At 37.2% G+C, this 18,099-nt stretch overlaps 2 protein-coding genes across 4 annotated transcripts; both read right to left on the bottom strand.

The window, feature by feature from the left end:
* Window positions 1–217: 217 nt before the first annotated feature.
* LOC147861352 (uncharacterized) lies at window positions 218–7,914 on the bottom strand. The gene is made up of 9 exons (XM_087323389.1): window positions 7,817–7,914; window positions 7,292–7,375; window positions 6,562–6,672; window positions 6,341–6,445; window positions 5,450–6,254; window positions 5,116–5,346; window positions 1,211–1,351; window positions 917–1,117; window positions 218–581 (listed from the first exon to the last, which is right to left on the bottom strand). Exons 2-9 carry the CDS (start codon window positions 7,369–7,371, stop codon window positions 294–296), a joined length of 1,962 nt encoding a protein of 653 aa, XP_087179515.1. The 5' UTR covers window positions 7,372–7,375; window positions 7,817–7,914; the 3' UTR covers window positions 218–293.
* A 4,956-nt stretch (window positions 7,915–12,870) lies between these two features.
* On the bottom strand, window positions 12,871–17,952 carry LOC147861351 (uncharacterized). 3 transcript variants are annotated; one of them, XM_087324040.1, is made up of 8 exons: window positions 17,815–17,952; window positions 17,484–17,613; window positions 15,718–15,812; window positions 15,534–15,610; window positions 15,379–15,458; window positions 14,505–14,587; window positions 14,328–14,402; window positions 12,871–13,125 (listed from the first exon to the last, which is right to left on the bottom strand). In XM_087324040.1, exons 1-8 carry the CDS (start codon window positions 17,843–17,845, stop codon window positions 12,959–12,961), a joined length of 738 nt encoding a protein of 245 aa, XP_087180166.1. In that variant the 5' UTR covers window positions 17,846–17,952; the 3' UTR covers window positions 12,871–12,958. The 3 variants fall into 3 exon arrangements, with proteins under 3 accessions (XP_087180166.1, XP_087180167.1, XP_087180168.1); XM_087324041.1 differs by lacking the exon at window positions 15,718–15,812 and having other exon boundaries at window positions 15,534–15,624; XM_087324042.1 differs by lacking the exons at window positions 17,484–17,613; window positions 17,815–17,952 and adding an exon at window positions 16,066–17,262.
* Window positions 17,953–18,099: the final 147 nt, after the last annotated feature.

Genomic DNA, 18,099 nt, shown 5'->3' with positions numbered 1-18,099 from the left:
TAACCATCTCTTACTTTTGTACTAGCATATGCAAATTATTTAATATAGGTATGTCTACATGCTTGAAACAAAAAAGAATATATATCAATTCTTCATTGAAAGAATGTAAACGAGTATTAACTACTCGCGCGATTATACAAATGCGATTAGATGAATCAAACCACCTATAAAAGCGCCAAACTGCCGATCAAGAATGGAACTCTCAGTACAAGAAAGATGAACAATTTTAATGAAGCTATTAATGATAACTATTAGTCTTACAAATTTACAGCCCATCAAGAGAAAACACTCCATCAGATATCAGCATCCATGTATCCTTTCAAAACTGCATTCCTATCTGGTTGCTTTAACTTCCTCATCGCCTTTGATTCAATTTGACGAACTCGCTCTCTCGTCACCCCAAATACCCTCCCAATCTCCTCTAAAGTCCTCATCCTCCCATCTTCAAGTCCATAACGTAGCTTCATGACCCCAATCTCTCTATCATTCAAAGTTTTTAATACCTTGTTTAGGTCAGCCTTTAAAAGCTGCCTTGCAATTCTCAACTCTGGATCCTCCAGTGTGTCATCAGCAATAAGTTCCTAATGCATAAGAAAAACGAAAAATGAAGAAGTTTTATACCTATTGATCAGCAGAATTGCTCCTTATTAAAAGCCTATTCATACTTACCTGGTTTACAGTTAGGGTTTTAGAGTTTACAGTTCAGAGTTAAGCACAAAAAATGTGACACATTTTAATTGTAGTACTAAAAACATGTTTTGGTTAGCTGATTTAGGTTTAGGATTGCAGGAGACTTATGTAAGTTGGCATTAAAAGACAAGGTTGCACATGCTTGATTAACGTAACCCATACTAAAAGGTTTGAGAATTAAAGATTTAGGGTTTTATGAGTTTAGGTTGCCATATAAAAAACTCACCCCTAAGGTTGAGCTCTGGTCTTTACCAACTGGTTTTTCCAAAGATCTGCAAGCCTTTGTCGATCTTACAATTGATCTTAGCTTCTCTACAGTCATTCCCATTATCTCGGCAACATCACTTTCACGAGCTGGTCGCTGATATTCCTGGTAAAGTATCCTTTTTGCTTTTCGGATGCGTGACATAACCTCATGCAGGTGAGCCTAAACGTTAAACAAATGGTTGAGGATTAAAATAATGCATGAAAATAACACACAAGAATAACAAATGGTTTGGTTAGAATATATATATCCTACCGGTAGACGAACAGTCCGAGACTGCACAGATATTGCTCTCGTAACCGCTTGCCTTATCCACCAATGCGCATAAGTTGAGAATTTAAAACCCTTCTCGGGGTCAAATTTTTCACATCCTCGAATTAGGCCCATGCTCCCCTCCTACATAACAGAGGCAAAAAAATAAAACAAAAACGCTGCATTAGAGAATGTTGCTAATAGCTTCAAATAACAGCGCACTTAAATGGTGGTTTGGGTTCTCGCCCTGCAAGTCCCTCAATCTTCCAAAGAGACAGAAAAGTATTTTTAAAGCATGAATAAACTAAAACTGCTACAGGCATTCCCTTCCCCACTAAGAATAAAAATCTACTAACCAACTGAAACAAAAACATGGTATCTGATTCATGATACTTACATATCTAACATAGAATAAGAAAACTTTCCCATAGCAAAGACTCATTAAAAGAAAATAGAAAAAAATGTCACATCTGAAAGAGAAAAAATAAACTATGCACAATAAAACAGGTAGTTATTGTCACATAACCCATTCGACGTTTGCTAGCATTAAGTGAAATAAGCTCACTCTTCATTTTTGCTTAACTAGCAGATTCATAAACTCTCCATTAGCACAAGATTCTGTAAACTCATAATAGAACCAGAAAGCTGGGCTCCTATCACATCTATTCCAGATCCAGCCAGCTAGGACAAGATACTTAATGTGTGCAAGTAGCAATTCTTCAAAGATATATTGGAGAATACAACATGGAAAATATGCCGTACGTTGGATCTTAGAACACTTTCCATGAATTTAATGCGTTGGAAAAGGTTTAGTCAAACATTTTGATCATAGGTTTTTTAAAAGTACCAATTCACATTCCCCTGCATAAATATACTATTCATATTTATACATTCCTCAAGCAATATGCGAAGAACATAATGATGGGCATTGCATCCAATGATAATTAAGTGATGTATTATCCTATCGTATTTATACATTCTTCAAATAACATATGAAAAACATAAGATGAACGTTGTCTCCAATGGTATCAAATAAACAAAACAGAAATTAGACATTGGCCCATCGTTAACTTCATACCTAGGTACAATATATAAATTTATATAAGTGCATTACGTGCTTGTGTATGCATATGTAAGTATGCACGGGTGTGTATATCTCACTAATATTTAATATCAAATAGCATGTGTATGTTAGTTAATATAACTCATACATATGAGATATAATTACATAAGAAAGAGAGAGAGATAAATGAATGTCAACAGTTTAGGTTAACTCGTTAATGTGAGCAACAAATGAAATTTGTTTTACTCAATTTTCCTAAAACTAAACGGCTTCAAATGTAATTATGAAAGCCAACAACGTTGGTAATCTTACCATTGAACTAAATTTGCTGCCATCGGAAATATCCATCATGGGGTGATGTAATATGGAATGATTGTAGGGATGAGGAAAGTCTCTGAGGTCATGTGATGATGGTTTTGATCTTATGGAGATATGCACATCAGGGTGGTGGCCCTGCCTAGTTTAGTCAACATCCTTGACAAAGAGCAATGAATCTAGCTATAGTGACTGCACTTTGGCCAGTCTGTTTGTTTATACATCATGAGAACTGTCCCTAATAGTAGTCTTGTGAAAGAAATTCGTCAAAGCTATTTGCTAATGTGGATCAATGAGTGTCAAATTCTCCCCCAAGATACCATGTCTATGTCTCCTTATCTCTAGAACACAGAGAACAAATCATCTTTGATTCTTGTACTCCACTTTTGGAGAGGATTACATCCTTCTCTAGGTAAACAATGATATATTCCTCTGATATCATAATAGTCTGGGAATGTCATCTGTAATACTCGGATTAAATTCCTTCATCACAACTCTGGCAAATGCAGATCCCTTCAGCTATATTTGTATATCATCGGGTCTCTATCCTCAGTTGATGGGATGATGCCTAAACCTGCCTCATTACAGGGAATAATAATTAGTCATTATTGTGCCTAGTTGGGCTTTTCACACCATCCAAGCTGTTTTTCTGTCCACTTTGGTAATATCTGACCATATCATATTATTTTTCTCTTAGTCATATCCAGAAATGGTCACTCAAGGCAATAATCAAATGGTACCAGCTTCCAATGTCATGTACTTGAAAGTAATATTTCATTTGTGAAGACCAACATTTGTTTCACCTTCCTCTGCTAGTTGTATAAATGAGGCAAGAGCCAACCGTAGATAGCAATGCCTTGGTAATTTTCACATTGAATCTATACAAACCAAAGCTTCGAAAAGTGCCTCCACAATATTGGGCCTATTCGCAACTCAGCTCTAGTGATCTCATGTGAAATTATGTTTTGCTCCTTATCATACGGAAATGCCTTTCAATGTTTCTACAATCTTTCACATCACAGAGGTTTGATCTCCATATCTTTCTCAACGAAAGAAGGCAGGTGTGATCAATGTCTTGAGCAACCATTCTTTGAACTGTCCATGCACACATTGACTCTCAAATGTCCCAAAGCTGCCCTCCTCTAGAGTCTGTCTGTGAATGCATCTTTCCTATGAAAGAGATTCACAAACAATGCCACTCTCAAACTCTGTGTACTGCACTAGTTGTCCATTAAATGTCCAGCCTATTCATCCATACCTGAGTTGTGTTACGTATCATATTCTTGGTCTTACCCATCCCAAAGAGATTATTTTCTTCCAAAAATGCATGTAGGGCATCTGAACTTTTTTCAAACCTCTGAAGAGTTCAATGTAAAGATAATATCATCGGTGACTTCCAATACAGATCTAATTTTGTGGACTCTACTGGCTGCACACTAAGAGTTTCCTTCATCAAATGCAGGTAGAACATCTAGATATTTTGTGAGTCTTCTAGGAAATATGAGATCAAACTAATATCATATGCATATAGAAATATCGGTAGGAGTACTCTGGCAAGAGATGCACTGGGTCCACCCAACTCATCTATGTAAGTGTGGATGGCTAGGACATCATTGTTTTATCCCAATGGTGCTGACCACCTTGTCTGGTACTCCTCTTGAGATCTAAACCTTTCCTTATGCCAACTCATACAATGCATAGCTCCCTACTGTATATTCTTTGGTCCACGATTGTTTGCATCAGTGTACCTCATGGCACTGTGCCAAAGGATTCTGAGAAACCGACAAAGCAGAAATATATCCTCTTTCACGAAGCTCTACCCTCCACCACAAGAACTCTTACAATCAGCACTTGGTCTATGAATAGTGCGCACCATCCTAAAACCTGCTCGATTTTGTGCTCAATGTACATGTTCTTTGGCCCATTCGCTCCAGTTTACCTTTAAACTTGAGCCACACAACTTGGTCAATAAATCGCCTATCATGATTGTTCCGTAGTTATCCAGCATCAGGGCATAAGAAAATTGTGACTGGGGTAATGAAATTTTGTTTCAGAGATAAATTTGAAAAATAGCATATTAATATGTTTTACAGAAATAACCATTGAGAGAAAACAAGTTGCAGGCTGAAGGTTGCACATACTAAGATACGAACCAAATGCAAAAGGTTATGAGTTATGTGTAATGTTATGACCATCGCATGTAATATGTAAGAGTCAAACTTGTCCCCACGGATTCATTAAAAAGACTCAAATCAAACTATTAGACTTACTGTTTTCTTTATTGAAGAGTATTTCAAACTATTGCAGATCATTTGTTTCAGACCACATTCTAGAAATGGATTGACTAGGGTAGGAGCATGTTCCTGTTTTAAGTTTTTGGTGAGTCCTTTTTTGTTAGCAGTGACTGGATCTCAAAGGTGAAACTTGGAGAATCTTGACATCATTATTTTCCTCCATCATATACATAATAGCATTAACTAGCCAGCATTTCTTATCATGCAGCATAAACAACTTTCGAAATTGTGCTAACCTGTATAAGGTCTTGCACAGTCATTCCTTTCCCTTGATACTTCTTCGCAACAGAGACTACAAGTCTAAGATTACATTGTATCATCCTGTCCTTTGCCTGTCTACCCTCATTCAGCCGAATTGAAAAAGCTCCAACGTCCATGTCTAGAGCCTTCGCCCATTCAGCTAATGTAGGATCCCTTCCTATCTGCTCTACTAGACTTGTCTTTACTGCCTCCATTTTCAATAGGTCCTGCCTCCTCAAACCATCAAGAAGAACTAACAATTTAGTATCTCTGTATTAATCCTATACAAACATGAGACAAGAAGCTCTGAGATGCAAAATGTGTTATCACCTGAACTTTACGAGAAAATTCAATTTCCTCAGTAGCTGTTAGAAGCTTAGATCTCCTTGAGCCATTTGATGCTAGGAAGGACCGAATTGGATCAGTTGAAACTTGATTAATTGCTTTCCTGGACCTACCCTGTTTGGAAGCTGAAATCGCAGCTGCTTCAACAGCTGCAGCAGTAGCATCGGCTGCCTTTCCAGATTTTACTTTTGCACGTCTTCGTTTCTCTAACCTTTCTCCGCGTCGCTTAGATTTTGCTGCAACTGGACCTTTCCTTTTAGGGGAAGCAACCATTTCATTTTGAAGTGACGTTTCTCCATTCAGATCATGGAAAGTATCCAGTTGCAAAGCATGAGAAAAGTCCATTATAGAAGTATCTCCTTCATCATTCAAGCCAGTCCCTTCCTGGGAAATGTTGTTTGGCGGTTCTAATGATGTGGGAGCTATATCAGAAACCTCAAATATATCATTCTCCATTTCACTCAGCCTTGCACGTTCTAACAGTAAAAGGTCTTTCTCTGAAGGAAAATCCTCCAAGAATTCATTCCGGCGACTTGAATTTGCAAGTGCTGCAGCATCTTTCGCCGCTTGAGCGGCGGCTCTTGCCAAGGCAACTGCAGCAGCCGCTTCTGCGGCCCTTGCTCGTGCTAAAGCTTCTGTTGCTAGAGCTATTGTCTCATCAGCAGTTACTACTCTAGTCTCCACAGCTAGAGTTGCTTCAATCCTGGTTGCATCCTTTGGTTGCCATGGTACACAGGATCTATGACCAATTATACTAAACCCCTTAGACTGAGGTCGAAATGACTCATCCCTGTGCCAATATGATGAAAACTATGTGAAAACCAACATGAAACACAACAGAATACAGCGTTAGCTTTTGGTTATATGTATGTTTACCTGGCCGATGCTTCAATACTCGCCACATTCTTTGGCTGCCTAGGTATACAAGATCCATGAACAATTATCTGAAATCCTTTAGACTGTGATCTAAAGGACTCGACCCTGTGCCAAGGTGACCAAGATGAGGAAAGACACCCTCAGGATGAAAATTATAGTGAAATCGTGTGAAAACAAATAGATAACCATATTTTCTTTTGGTTAGAGATATAGATGCTTACCTGACCAGTGTTGACTTGTCAATCTTGGTCACATTCTTCGGCTGCCATGGCAGACAATATGTATGACCGACTATACTAAACCCTTTAGATTGTGATCTAAGTGACTCAAGCCTGTAAGAAATATAGATTCATAAGGATAACTATGGAAATGATGTGAAAACCAATAAGAATGCATGTTCTCTTTTAGCCAGGAGGTATGTATGCTTACTTAATTACTGGTTTAATCCAATCAAATTCTTCAGTTTCCTGTAACCAATTATCCTAAACCCTTTACACTGAGCCCTAAACAACTAAACCCTGTGTGGATATGAAGAAGAAAACAATCATGATTTAATCTAAGTGAACCTTGTAGGCTGTGCTTCGATGAGGACCCTCATTGCGAAATCTACGCGAAATCACGTGAAAATCAACAAGAAACCATGTTTTCTATATCTACTGACTCAGTCTGATGTCAAGAGACCCTCACAGGTTAAACCAAGTGAACTAAAAGAAAACAAACAAGAAAGCATGTTTTCCATATCCTAGTGACAAAATCCTATAACTACATGAAGAAAATAAACCACATAAGAAAAGCTACAACAGAAATAATGTGAAAACCATCAAGAATTGCTGTTTTCTGTCAACAAATGAGCACCCTATGCCAACCCTCATAAGAAAAACCAAGTAAAATGAGGAGAAAAACAATAAAAAATCATGCTTTATTTTGGTAGACACGATACAAAATGCTTACCTGACCGATTCCGGAGTAGTTGCTGGGCGTAGTATAATGTGACAAGAACAATGTTGAAGTGAAATGGGCACAGGCACCATTATCCTACATAATATTTCACAGTTTCAAAAACCTCCAAAATGTATGTGGAGAAAACACCTGGGTCGGATTGAAAGCACACAGAAAATGGACCCCCCGTGGCTCTGATTTCAAATCCAAGTTATGTATGTCAAAAGATGGAGAAAATTTCCAAATTTGTGCGAAAGCCCATGTTTTTATTTTTTTATTTTATTTTATCTCTGGATGCTTGTGAAGCATACATCAATAGTGTGCATATATAACTGAAGATTGGCCATAAAACCCGAGCTTTCCAGCAACAGTTCAGAAGAAAGGGAGGGGGAAGGGGAAACTGTGTTTAGGTTTAGGTTAGGAGAGAGAGAGAACCCACTTCAATATCTGCAGTATCAATGGTGGGTTCGAGTGAAGAGGGAAGTAGGAAGCAATGGAAGTTCCCTTATCCATGAAGGAGAAGAGGAGGAATCTGACCGCTAGCATCGGAGCCGGTTGGGCAGATGTGAGCCGTCGGATGGTGGGATCGGACGTCTCTGAGGCATGCCACGTCCTCAGATTCCTCCCTCTCCACAAAAACCCCTCTTCTGTCTCATTCACACTTCTTCCTCCTCTTGGCGTCTTCTTTTCTTCTTTAGAATTCATGTGGTACTTACTGTCTCTCATTCTTTAGAATTCATCTCCTCCTATGAGATGTCCGGACTCGCAACCATTTTCATGTGGATATGTCGCCTGATAGTAATGGCAGGATCACATGTCCGGACTTGAACCATTTTCATGCGGATATGTCGCCTGATAGTAATGGCAAGATCATATATGTCCGGACTCGCAACCATTTTCATGTGGATATGTCGCCTGATAGTAATGGCAGGATCACATGTCCGGACTCGCAACCATTTTCATGTGGTTATATCGCCTGATAGTAATGGCAGGATCACATGTCCGGACTCGCAACCATTTTCATGTGGATATGTCGCCTGATAGTAATGGCAGGATCAATTATGTCCGGACTCGCAACCACTTTCATGTGGATATGTCGCCTGATAGTAATGGCAAGATCAAATATGTCCGAACTCGCAACCATTTTCATGTGGATATGTCGCCTGATAGTAATGGTAGGATCACATGTCCAGACTTGCAACAATTTTCATGTGGATATGTCGCCTGATAGTAATGGCAAACCGCCAACATGGTGAATCGCCTATTGATGTTTGATCTGTTTGGGAACAAATACTTAAAAAAGCATGGAATTCAAATGGACGAAGCAAGTTTAGCGTGCCCGTTTGTTGGTCTAATGACTATGTCACTCTACAATAAAGAGAGACAGTGCACAATGGAAAGAGTTTTCCGAGATTCACAAGTGGACTATGCATTTTTACTATAGTGATGGACTACCATTTGGGTGAAGAACGTCCAAAGAATATATTTCTATGCAACAAAATGGATTAAGTAAGATGTGTGTGTGTGTGTGTGTGTGTGTGTGTGTCATAGAGAGAGACGAGATCCCACACTTTCGTTGTCATAGGTAGCCTATACCTCTTCATAAACCTGCCTCCTCCCATTGAGGGTCATGAGCCACTTTTGCAAAGCTTTCGAGCTCGAGGATGGCCATTATTTTCATCATCATACACACTTGTAAGAGGTATGGTTAGCAACATTAGGTCAAGCTTGACTGTTTTGGCAACTTCAAGTGAAATTGGAACTATTGTTGATGGAACGACTACATGATTTCTTGTGCCCACTTCGGTCAAGTCAATGGACCTCACTTATTACCTCCATAAGCTCATGGTGCTCTTGGTCAATATATTCCCTCGTCTCAATCATTGTTTCTATGTCAAAAAAGTAGACCTCATTTTAAATTTGGGTTGTCAAAGCACGACAAATATCTTCATTTGGATGGGTCACACTACATAGATGTGCTTCAAATGGGCAACTTTAGATGCATTTAACATTGAAGAGTATTCCTAGATAGCACAATGTGGGTTTCGCAACGAGCTCCAAACGCTTACCAAAATATAATGGTGCTTGAAGCATCCCTTGAATACAACATAAATTCAATTAGTTGCTTGTGAGGGATGAAGCAATGCTCATACTTGACTAAGTGGTGATATTCCTTCAATCCATTGACTCAAGCAATTGCAAAGGATTTAGGCATTTTGTTTGATGACATGATTGCCAAATTTGGGCTTGTGGCAACATGTACGACAATGATAGTTGTCAACTGGTATGCCACGAGAAATCATCAACACAACTTAGCTTTCATTCATCCACACTTTCGATAATTACAAGCTTTGCTTATGTTTATAATTACGGAAATGATTGAGAGATAGATAGATTCTATTATCATCTTCAGAGGTCAAATATGACCTATGAGACAAAAAATATTACATTTCACGTGATACGTGTGAAAGTGATTAGCAACTCTCGATGTTCAAGAACTTTACCAATGAATATTGCAATCGAGAGTGCACATTCTGGTTGTGAGAGAAATTTGTGCAAGGATTGGGCTTGGTCGAAGATGTGTGGAAAGCATGGTCAAATATGATCAAAAGTGTGATACTCAAACTCTCAAACTTGTTTAGGGCAAAGTGTGCATAGTCGACCACTCTCATCACTTGTGCCCCAACGCCTTGTCTCACATCACAATGCATGTGAGTTAAGTTGCATGGAAGCAATGGTTCGAATGCCAAACAAATGGGATGGGCTCTAACATGTATTGATGTGTACAGTTTCCCCGTTCCGCAAAGAACATGGTTTTGTAGCTAGGTACAACATGTGTAGTATAATGTGTGAAGCGTGAGCCTCCACATTTGTCCCATGTCATGATACATTGGCGTTGCAAAAAAGCCTCATTTAAAGAGGAATCTAGTGATGCATCATGAGGCAAATGTGTTGCATCCCATCTACCATATCACTTTTTTATATCTTGCATCCAACCAAAACACAAAAAAGAATATGAGGAGTTAATGGGGGTAGCAGAGATGCAAGGGTGAGGTGGGACTGTGGACAAAGGATATGAGGAGGAAGTGTGGGTAGGTTGGGTGGAGGGGGACATTGGAGATAATGAATTTCATAGGAACATAAGAAGTCTTCGATCTAGTTTGACTAACATGTTATGGTGCAGGCATGGGTGAGGTAGAGCTAAGAGGAAGGCAAACAAAGGAAGTGGAACTTCTAAAACCTTAGTCACGATTAAGAGAAATCAGGGCATCACCAACATGCCATGAGAGCATAATCTAACATGAGCAGAGAATTGGTGGTACACATACTAAAGTTGTTGAGATAACAAGCTCAACTAGATTTAGTTAGTTAGCCAACACACGTAACTTAGTAGTTACCTAGATAGAATCTAGTTAGTGTGTTGACCTTAAAGCCTTAAATAGGATTTTGTACTTGAGTGGGATACATCGTAGATCCTCCACTCCCATAGGACTTACACGTTTGTACCTATATTCTACTCACACATGTGCACCTTTGCCCATGAGATGTATATATACCTCATTGTGATACTTTTTAATATACACTCTCGTTAATCATTCCCCCATTTATATTATTTTTCATAAGTGTATCTTCCTCTCACACACGTATTACATAACCTTCCGTTGCTTAACTACTCACATAATTAGACACTAATTAACCCTAGTTAATTACCTGACTATTAACAAAAGTAAATGACGGAAGCGAGGTTTTGGGAAGGCCAAATAATTGAATAGAAGGAATGCGCACACATGTCGACAATTGTGGAAGTCAAACTAGCCCAAATTTAGGGAAAAGGAAGAAGGTTGGATGAGTCTACTTCTTTTGTCCATATCATTGCTAACTAGCTAAGTTCATAGTTAAAGATAACAAATATATATGCAAGGAAGAGGGTATGCTTAGGTAATGGGGGATTGCATCCAAAATAAATACTTAATCGAAAGTACATTGAAGTAGACATAATCATTAACATGGATTGCCTCCCCATTCTAGGATGATAACATGTTGCATTATACCAAATTTAGCAATACTCTGTTGGATTTCATACATCAAGTCTCTTGATCTAGACAAAGTTGACACATATTGAGCCACACAACAACAATGTTGTGAATATGTTGTCAAGAAAATAAGAGAATCTACAAGAAAATGAGGAGGTAGCCCATGATTTCCACTCCTACTTTCTACATGAAGCATGTGTTCAAGTTGATTTTAGGGAGGAAAATTATCATGGTGTACTTCTCAAGATCGGAAGGATAATATAGACTCTGCATGAAGGTAGGGGACAAATTGCCTCAATTAGGAGAAGGGCTAGTAAGATGTGAATCTCCCAAAGACGAAGGCACGTATCAAAGGATTTGCATGTTTAGCCTGGCCAAGTGTCATATTGCCATTGGCACATGGTGTTAAACCGCCTAGACACGTTCCCATTGCAAAAGAGTGTATTGATATATTTAAAAGTAATCAAGGTTGCACACACAAATTATTATTTTTGAGAGTATAAGATTCAGCCTTACAACTTCACATAATGTAGCAATAGTGTAGCAACTAATGTTCACTCATAGGAATTTAGATAGAGGTAAATTATGTTAAACATTAACCTTCTTGAAAATTTTGCAAACTTCAAGACAAAGTATCTCAATCCACCCAAAAACACATACCTTAATATATCAATGGTATGCATAATTACGTTCCTAATACATGACATTCACAAATAATGAGCAATCTGAATTATTGCAGTATCCAATAGCTATTACATATGGTAAATGCATTTGTCGGCAATTTAATTAAAGAAATCTTGACATGTGACTGTTCTCCCATATGAATACTATCTACATCTACATCAAAATTTTCAAAGATAAGACCTATGGTAGAAAGACTATCTCTTACACTAATCTACACACAATTATGGTCCACTTGTGCAATCCCATACACAAATATAAAGGCATTAGCTTAAGACGTCAATCAATATCTTGGTGAAAATGTAACATTCAAATTTGAGTCAATGTCTTGGTGAAAGGTCACATTCAAATCTAAGATCATTCTACCCACATTGCCAAGGTTTCCAAGGTCTATCATACTTGGAATGTTTAGTTTTTGGAAGTATCTACACTGCATACTCACATCATGCTCTAATCCTTGTAAAACAACATTCTCACGATGCTTCCAAGCCTGATTATTTGTACATCAACTAAAGTCTAATATAGTTCCCATCACATACCCCAGATTGCTCCATCCCCACATAAATGGTTAGTAATAAAATTCCTAGCTTTTGGAACACAATGAGTTAACCTTAATCTTCGTTGAAAGTATAAATGAAACCAAGACATATTTCAAAGATCCTCAAATAGAAATTTAGAACATGTGCATCACTCATTCCTAATCACATTACTATCCTGTTCTAGTCACTTTCATGATTTTACACGAACGTTACTAATGAAGTGTTTAAGTCAAATGAATCCATGTATACCATTACACATAAACGTAACAAATCCATTACCATGACATAAAGTAAACGCATTACTACATTCTATAAGAATCCAATCAGTTTCCCTCAAAGAAGAAAGAGCAGTTAATATAAGATTTATATACCGATTCCCCATAGCTTCTTGCAACACACAATGTTAGTAGAACTAACGAAGTAACTTAAAGAATATTGCATTGCAAGTCAAAACGTTTTTTCCTACATTTTTCCTTGGACAGCTTCTCAATATTGCTCACATCTTTACATGCGGTACTTTTGCTGGCACATTCTAATTGATACAATCTCTCTTGTAGATTTACACTTGAATTTGTTAGCTCCTTTGGCCATCCTGCCAAACAAAATGATTCAAGTGTAAAAACAGTTTTTATAAAGAAGACATGAAAAGACAAAAAACATTAACATGACATTTCCAAATACCAAATGCAAAAGTAGAAAAGGACATGAAAAGACAAAACATTAACTTTATATTTCGATAAGGCACATGCAAAAGTAGAGAGATAGATAGGTTATTAACGTCCAGGATAGACTAATGCAAGCAAAAGGCCCATGCTGAAGATCAAGTAAGGGACCATCAACATTAGCTTACAATATATTAGTGATAAAACAAATTGACTTTCTGTTCTCTCTTCTAGCAACCCTTGTTCAACTACCACAACTACTACTTTGTCCTTGCTATGTATCCTTTGATGGTTATGGAAAACACTCTTCACTATCACACACTCAAAATTTCATCATGAGGATTGACATATTGTATTTCACCTTTTTCAGAATTAAACACGACAACGCACATCTGTAGGTGTGTGTGTATGAATATATATCAATGATACAACTATTTTGCCTTTTTACGATGCATTGGATTCAAAAACCTCACGATGGAAGCGCAAAGTGAGACGAGAGAAGAATAGTTCAATGTAGATTCACATTAAACTGATGTGTGAATTAGGATGTGCATGTGAATCATGGAGGCCAAGAAATACTGACAGTCTGAACCCACATATGGAAAGGTGAGAACATGTATCAGAGAGATAGAAGCTTTCCTCTAGTAGGAAGAGAGGGTGAAGAGCTTACGTCTATGAGAAACAATATCTAATACAAATTTTTTTGGATAACTTAAGGCTCTTCCCTTTTCTTACTCACTCTTGCAATTGGTCATACATTGTAGTCGGTCACCCATGGATGTCAAAACGATATCTATCTTGCTAGTTGACGATGTACCCTCCAAAGTAATGTTCTTCCTAATATTGTCTTCATACTAATGCATACATCCAGACGTCTTTTAATACACTTAAAAAAGAGCTAATGTTCCTAGGATGATGGCTTTTACTATAATATTGGAGCTGCCTTGCATAGAGGGTTTTCGCATGAGAGCTTATTCTCCACATTAAAAATCGCCTTCTTCGTACAGTTATGTTATTTCTACATAATTCTATCATGGTCTTAAACTAAGGAAGCATATGACATGTACTTTTATTTTTTACCAAATGAAATTAACGCCTCTCAATGTTTTTGAAAATTTGCACAATTTCTTACCAATGACAATCCTTGGAGTTTGCATTATTGCTTGCGAATCCCATTGTAGATAAAGTTCCGCTAAATATTCAAACACTAGACATCCAAAACATAAATAATATGATTATGTGAGCATATGCAATTGCATACTATGAATATAGTCATTACTAAAAACTAGAGGCTTGAACAAATGATTACCTTCTTCAACATAAAGATTTTGTTTCACACAAATACGATAAAAGCGTAACCCCAATGTTTCTGCAAGAGCTTCACTCTCATGTCTGCATTGATGTTACCTAGTTCAAACAAGTGAAGGCAAGAAAGCAAATGCACCCTATTCACTCATATATATAGCAATATTGAATTTCCATATTCATGAGTCTCTCCAAAATTTTAAGCTAAGCCCCAGGGTTATTACTTTAGTGTTAATCACCTAGAACATACAATCTATTAAACAATGTCCAAATGCTTTTTAATGGAGTCTTCTCACTTTACAAATAGGAAACTTTACACAATCATGTCATTATTGAAAGTAAATCAGAAACAAATGTTTGCCCATCTTCTGTTTATGCTGATTATAAACACCAAATGAAGTCATTTATCAGATCCATCCACAAACCCAAAACCCAATATTTGATCCACATAAAACGATTGCGGATGCAACCAAATAGCCAGAAAACCTTGTTGAATTTATTTATACGAAAAAGTAGATATACATGACAGCTAATAACCCACCACAACTTCATTATTATGACCTATGATTTTATTTAAGTGTTTATTTCATTTAAGTGACAAGAAATTTTACATGATCATAGCCTTTATATGACCACATAGACAAGACATAGGCACTATTATTCAACTCCAACACTTCAAATGGTTTTCCAAATTGTATATGAATCGTAAAAATGGGTTTTTATTTTGGGAGTTATTTTTGCTCCAGCAAATTAAAGCTTGATTCATACATGGTTCAAAAACAACATGAATACTTTTATATATCTCCACTTTGCTAATATATTAGCTTCATTTTATCCATAAGTATATATTACTTGGGAAAAATAAGTGAAATGCATACCTTTCTACAGCAACTTGGTCTAGAAGGTCAAGTTTGTTTTGTACAAGGACCATAGGTATGTTCCTGCATTGCTCCTCCACCTAGTACCACACAAAATCTTGTTCCTAAAGTTTCTTGAATCAACAACTTCCATTTAAAATATGAAAGCATTTTACCTTCTTTTTCCAACTTCTTATTGCTTCAAAGGATTTTCTATCCGTTGTGGAGAAGCAAATGATAGCCGCCTTGGCTCCTGAAATTAATTGACTATAAGAAAGAATTTAAATCTCTTGAGGTGGGAGAATGACAAGGTGACAATTCTCTCCTGGAAGCATAACATAAATTGATTTGACTCCAAACCTCGATAATAAGATTGGGTCATGGAGTCAAATTCTTCTTGGCCAGCTGTATCCCATAACATTAATTTAACGTCCTCATTCATGCTCTTCACATATCTTCCAGTGATCCAAGAAAAAATGAAACAGAATTTTAATAACCTCCTTGCATATGTGGCATGTTATGTATATTGTATAATGCCGAAGTAGAGGATTGTTCGTTGAATTATTCATGGTATTCAAACTCAAAATTAGTGTGAGTGTGTATTATGACTCCCAAATCTCAACTATTTGTGACCGAGATGCCTTTCTCCAACTCTCAGCCATTTATGAGTACCTTGAACACAACAAAGAAGCAAGAAATTTACCTTACCTGGTAGACATCCACTTTTCTATGATACTCTGATCATAGTCACCAAGGATATAGGAGCAGGCCGTAAACTGTCATTGCAAATATTGCATGGGACGGGTAATATTCTTCAATGGTTTCTTATCCTTCCTTTTTTGCCATTTTGTGTGTGTTTCTATACGTCTATTATCTTCTAGTGTGCCTCTTCTGGATAAGGGAATGATATTCTAAATATCGTGATACTTAACGCGTATTGGAGTCCCACATTAGGTTGGATATATACCATAGCACCAACCACTTTCGTGAGGTCAATGGATCCTAATTTCCTATATGTAATTTTTATGTTCTGCATTCTTCTTAAGTAAGAATGGAAGTAATATTGAGAGGCAAAAGTCAGCATAATAGACAATTCAGAACAAAAATTGTGTACCTTTCTACCCTCCCACATATATTGTCACCCTTTCTTCCCTTTACAGCCTCTCTACACTCTATGCCCACATTTCTATGTGTTCAACTTGACCTCTTCCATATTTTTAGGTTTTTGGAACTTAGCTCAGATCAGATATGCCAAGGGATATATAGACATAAATAGACCTCCCTCTGTGTAGCAAACCAGGACATAAAGGACCTTTTCATACACAAATTACAGACTTCTACTCATGCAGTACAAGGAAGGCCCTAGTTACAGATTTGAACACAGTAGACAAGCACTACTCAGGAAGTCTTAGTGACAACTCATGCGGGTGAAATACTTGATAGAGCAGACTAGTTGGACACTTCAAACATTCACAGTTTTGTGGCTAACTTTTGAGGATTCATGGCATCATTGCGTGTTATTCTGCTCAATGGGGCGTTACATACATCCCTTCCTGTCCCATAAAGTATGATATAAATTCCTGCAAAGACATTGTGTATTTTTCTCCTATCCAGACACACATAAATTCATGGAAAGCTTTTCTACAGTTAAAAACAAATTATGGACCACTACAATTCTCCACAGAAACTAAGCCCTATATAAACACTACCCACTATATGTCTCAATTTATTGAATGACTCCTTACTTCTTTAGAAATTAAACAAATTTGAAAACTAGGGTTACAAGATCCTCTAATTTGCAACCTTAATTTCCACAGAAACCCATTCTAAGATGCTGTGGGAATTCATTCAAGAAAGATGGAAAAACAAAACTGAAAACCCTATCCAAATCCAGATATTTGTATAAGTTCACTCAGTGCTTTTCAGAAAAATGAAAGAAAAAGGGAATGGAGAACTACGATTTTTCTCTGTATAGATTCAACAAATTCATTTCTAGGAAGATATATGATAAAATATGTGGACAAATATATAATTAAACCCTTAATTTCACAGAAAAGCCCGAAACATTATTAGTGAATAGGTAAATAAAGGCTAGGTTTAACTTTTAAGAGAAGAAAAAGACTCACTGGTGTCTCTCAAGGAAATCGACACCGATTGTCTTCTTGTAATCCTCAGGAAAGCATCCTTTACAATACTGTCGAATCATGCTTGTCTTTCCCACTCCTCCATTGCCCACAATCACAACCTTTGCCTCCCCTGTATATACGTATATAAAAGTTAAATACATATTTATATATATCCATATATATAAACACTGATTGGATTAAAAGAATTCATCATCTATCTAATTTATTTCTCACGGTCAAGAAATAAATAAAAAATGGTAAGTTCGATTCTTTCATGCGTTTATTCACAGAATGCATTTATGGGTAAGTCTGAAATTGGTTTCCATTTTACTTTGGAAGTCTTCTTCTCGCATAGAAATCATTTTTCTGACGCTTTCTGCAGAAAGAAGAAGAAGAAGAAGAAGAAGCAACTGTGTCTTTTCTTCTGTTGTATTGTTCTCAGCAATAAGCTTGGTTTTGTTTGTTCGGATTTCATGTGAACAAGATATGGTTTGATGGGCATTTACAACTCTTTTCTGCATTTTGAAAACGTAGAGGGGCATTTCGTGTAATTATACAAAAATCCTTCTTATGAATCAAGCTTTCTTGTATGTGTGTAAAGATCGAGGGGGGTGTA

This window comes from Azolla caroliniana, unplaced genomic scaffold (genome assembly GCF_043228905.1).
Source record: "Azolla caroliniana isolate FFs.n. ecotype wild unplaced genomic scaffold, voAzoCaro1.0.p SCAF_8, whole genome shotgun sequence".
Taxonomy (NCBI): Eukaryota; Viridiplantae; Streptophyta; class Polypodiopsida; order Salviniales; family Salviniaceae; genus Azolla; species Azolla caroliniana.
Note: the sequence above shows the minus strand (reverse complement) of the source record. Positions and strands in the feature narration are given on the sequence as shown.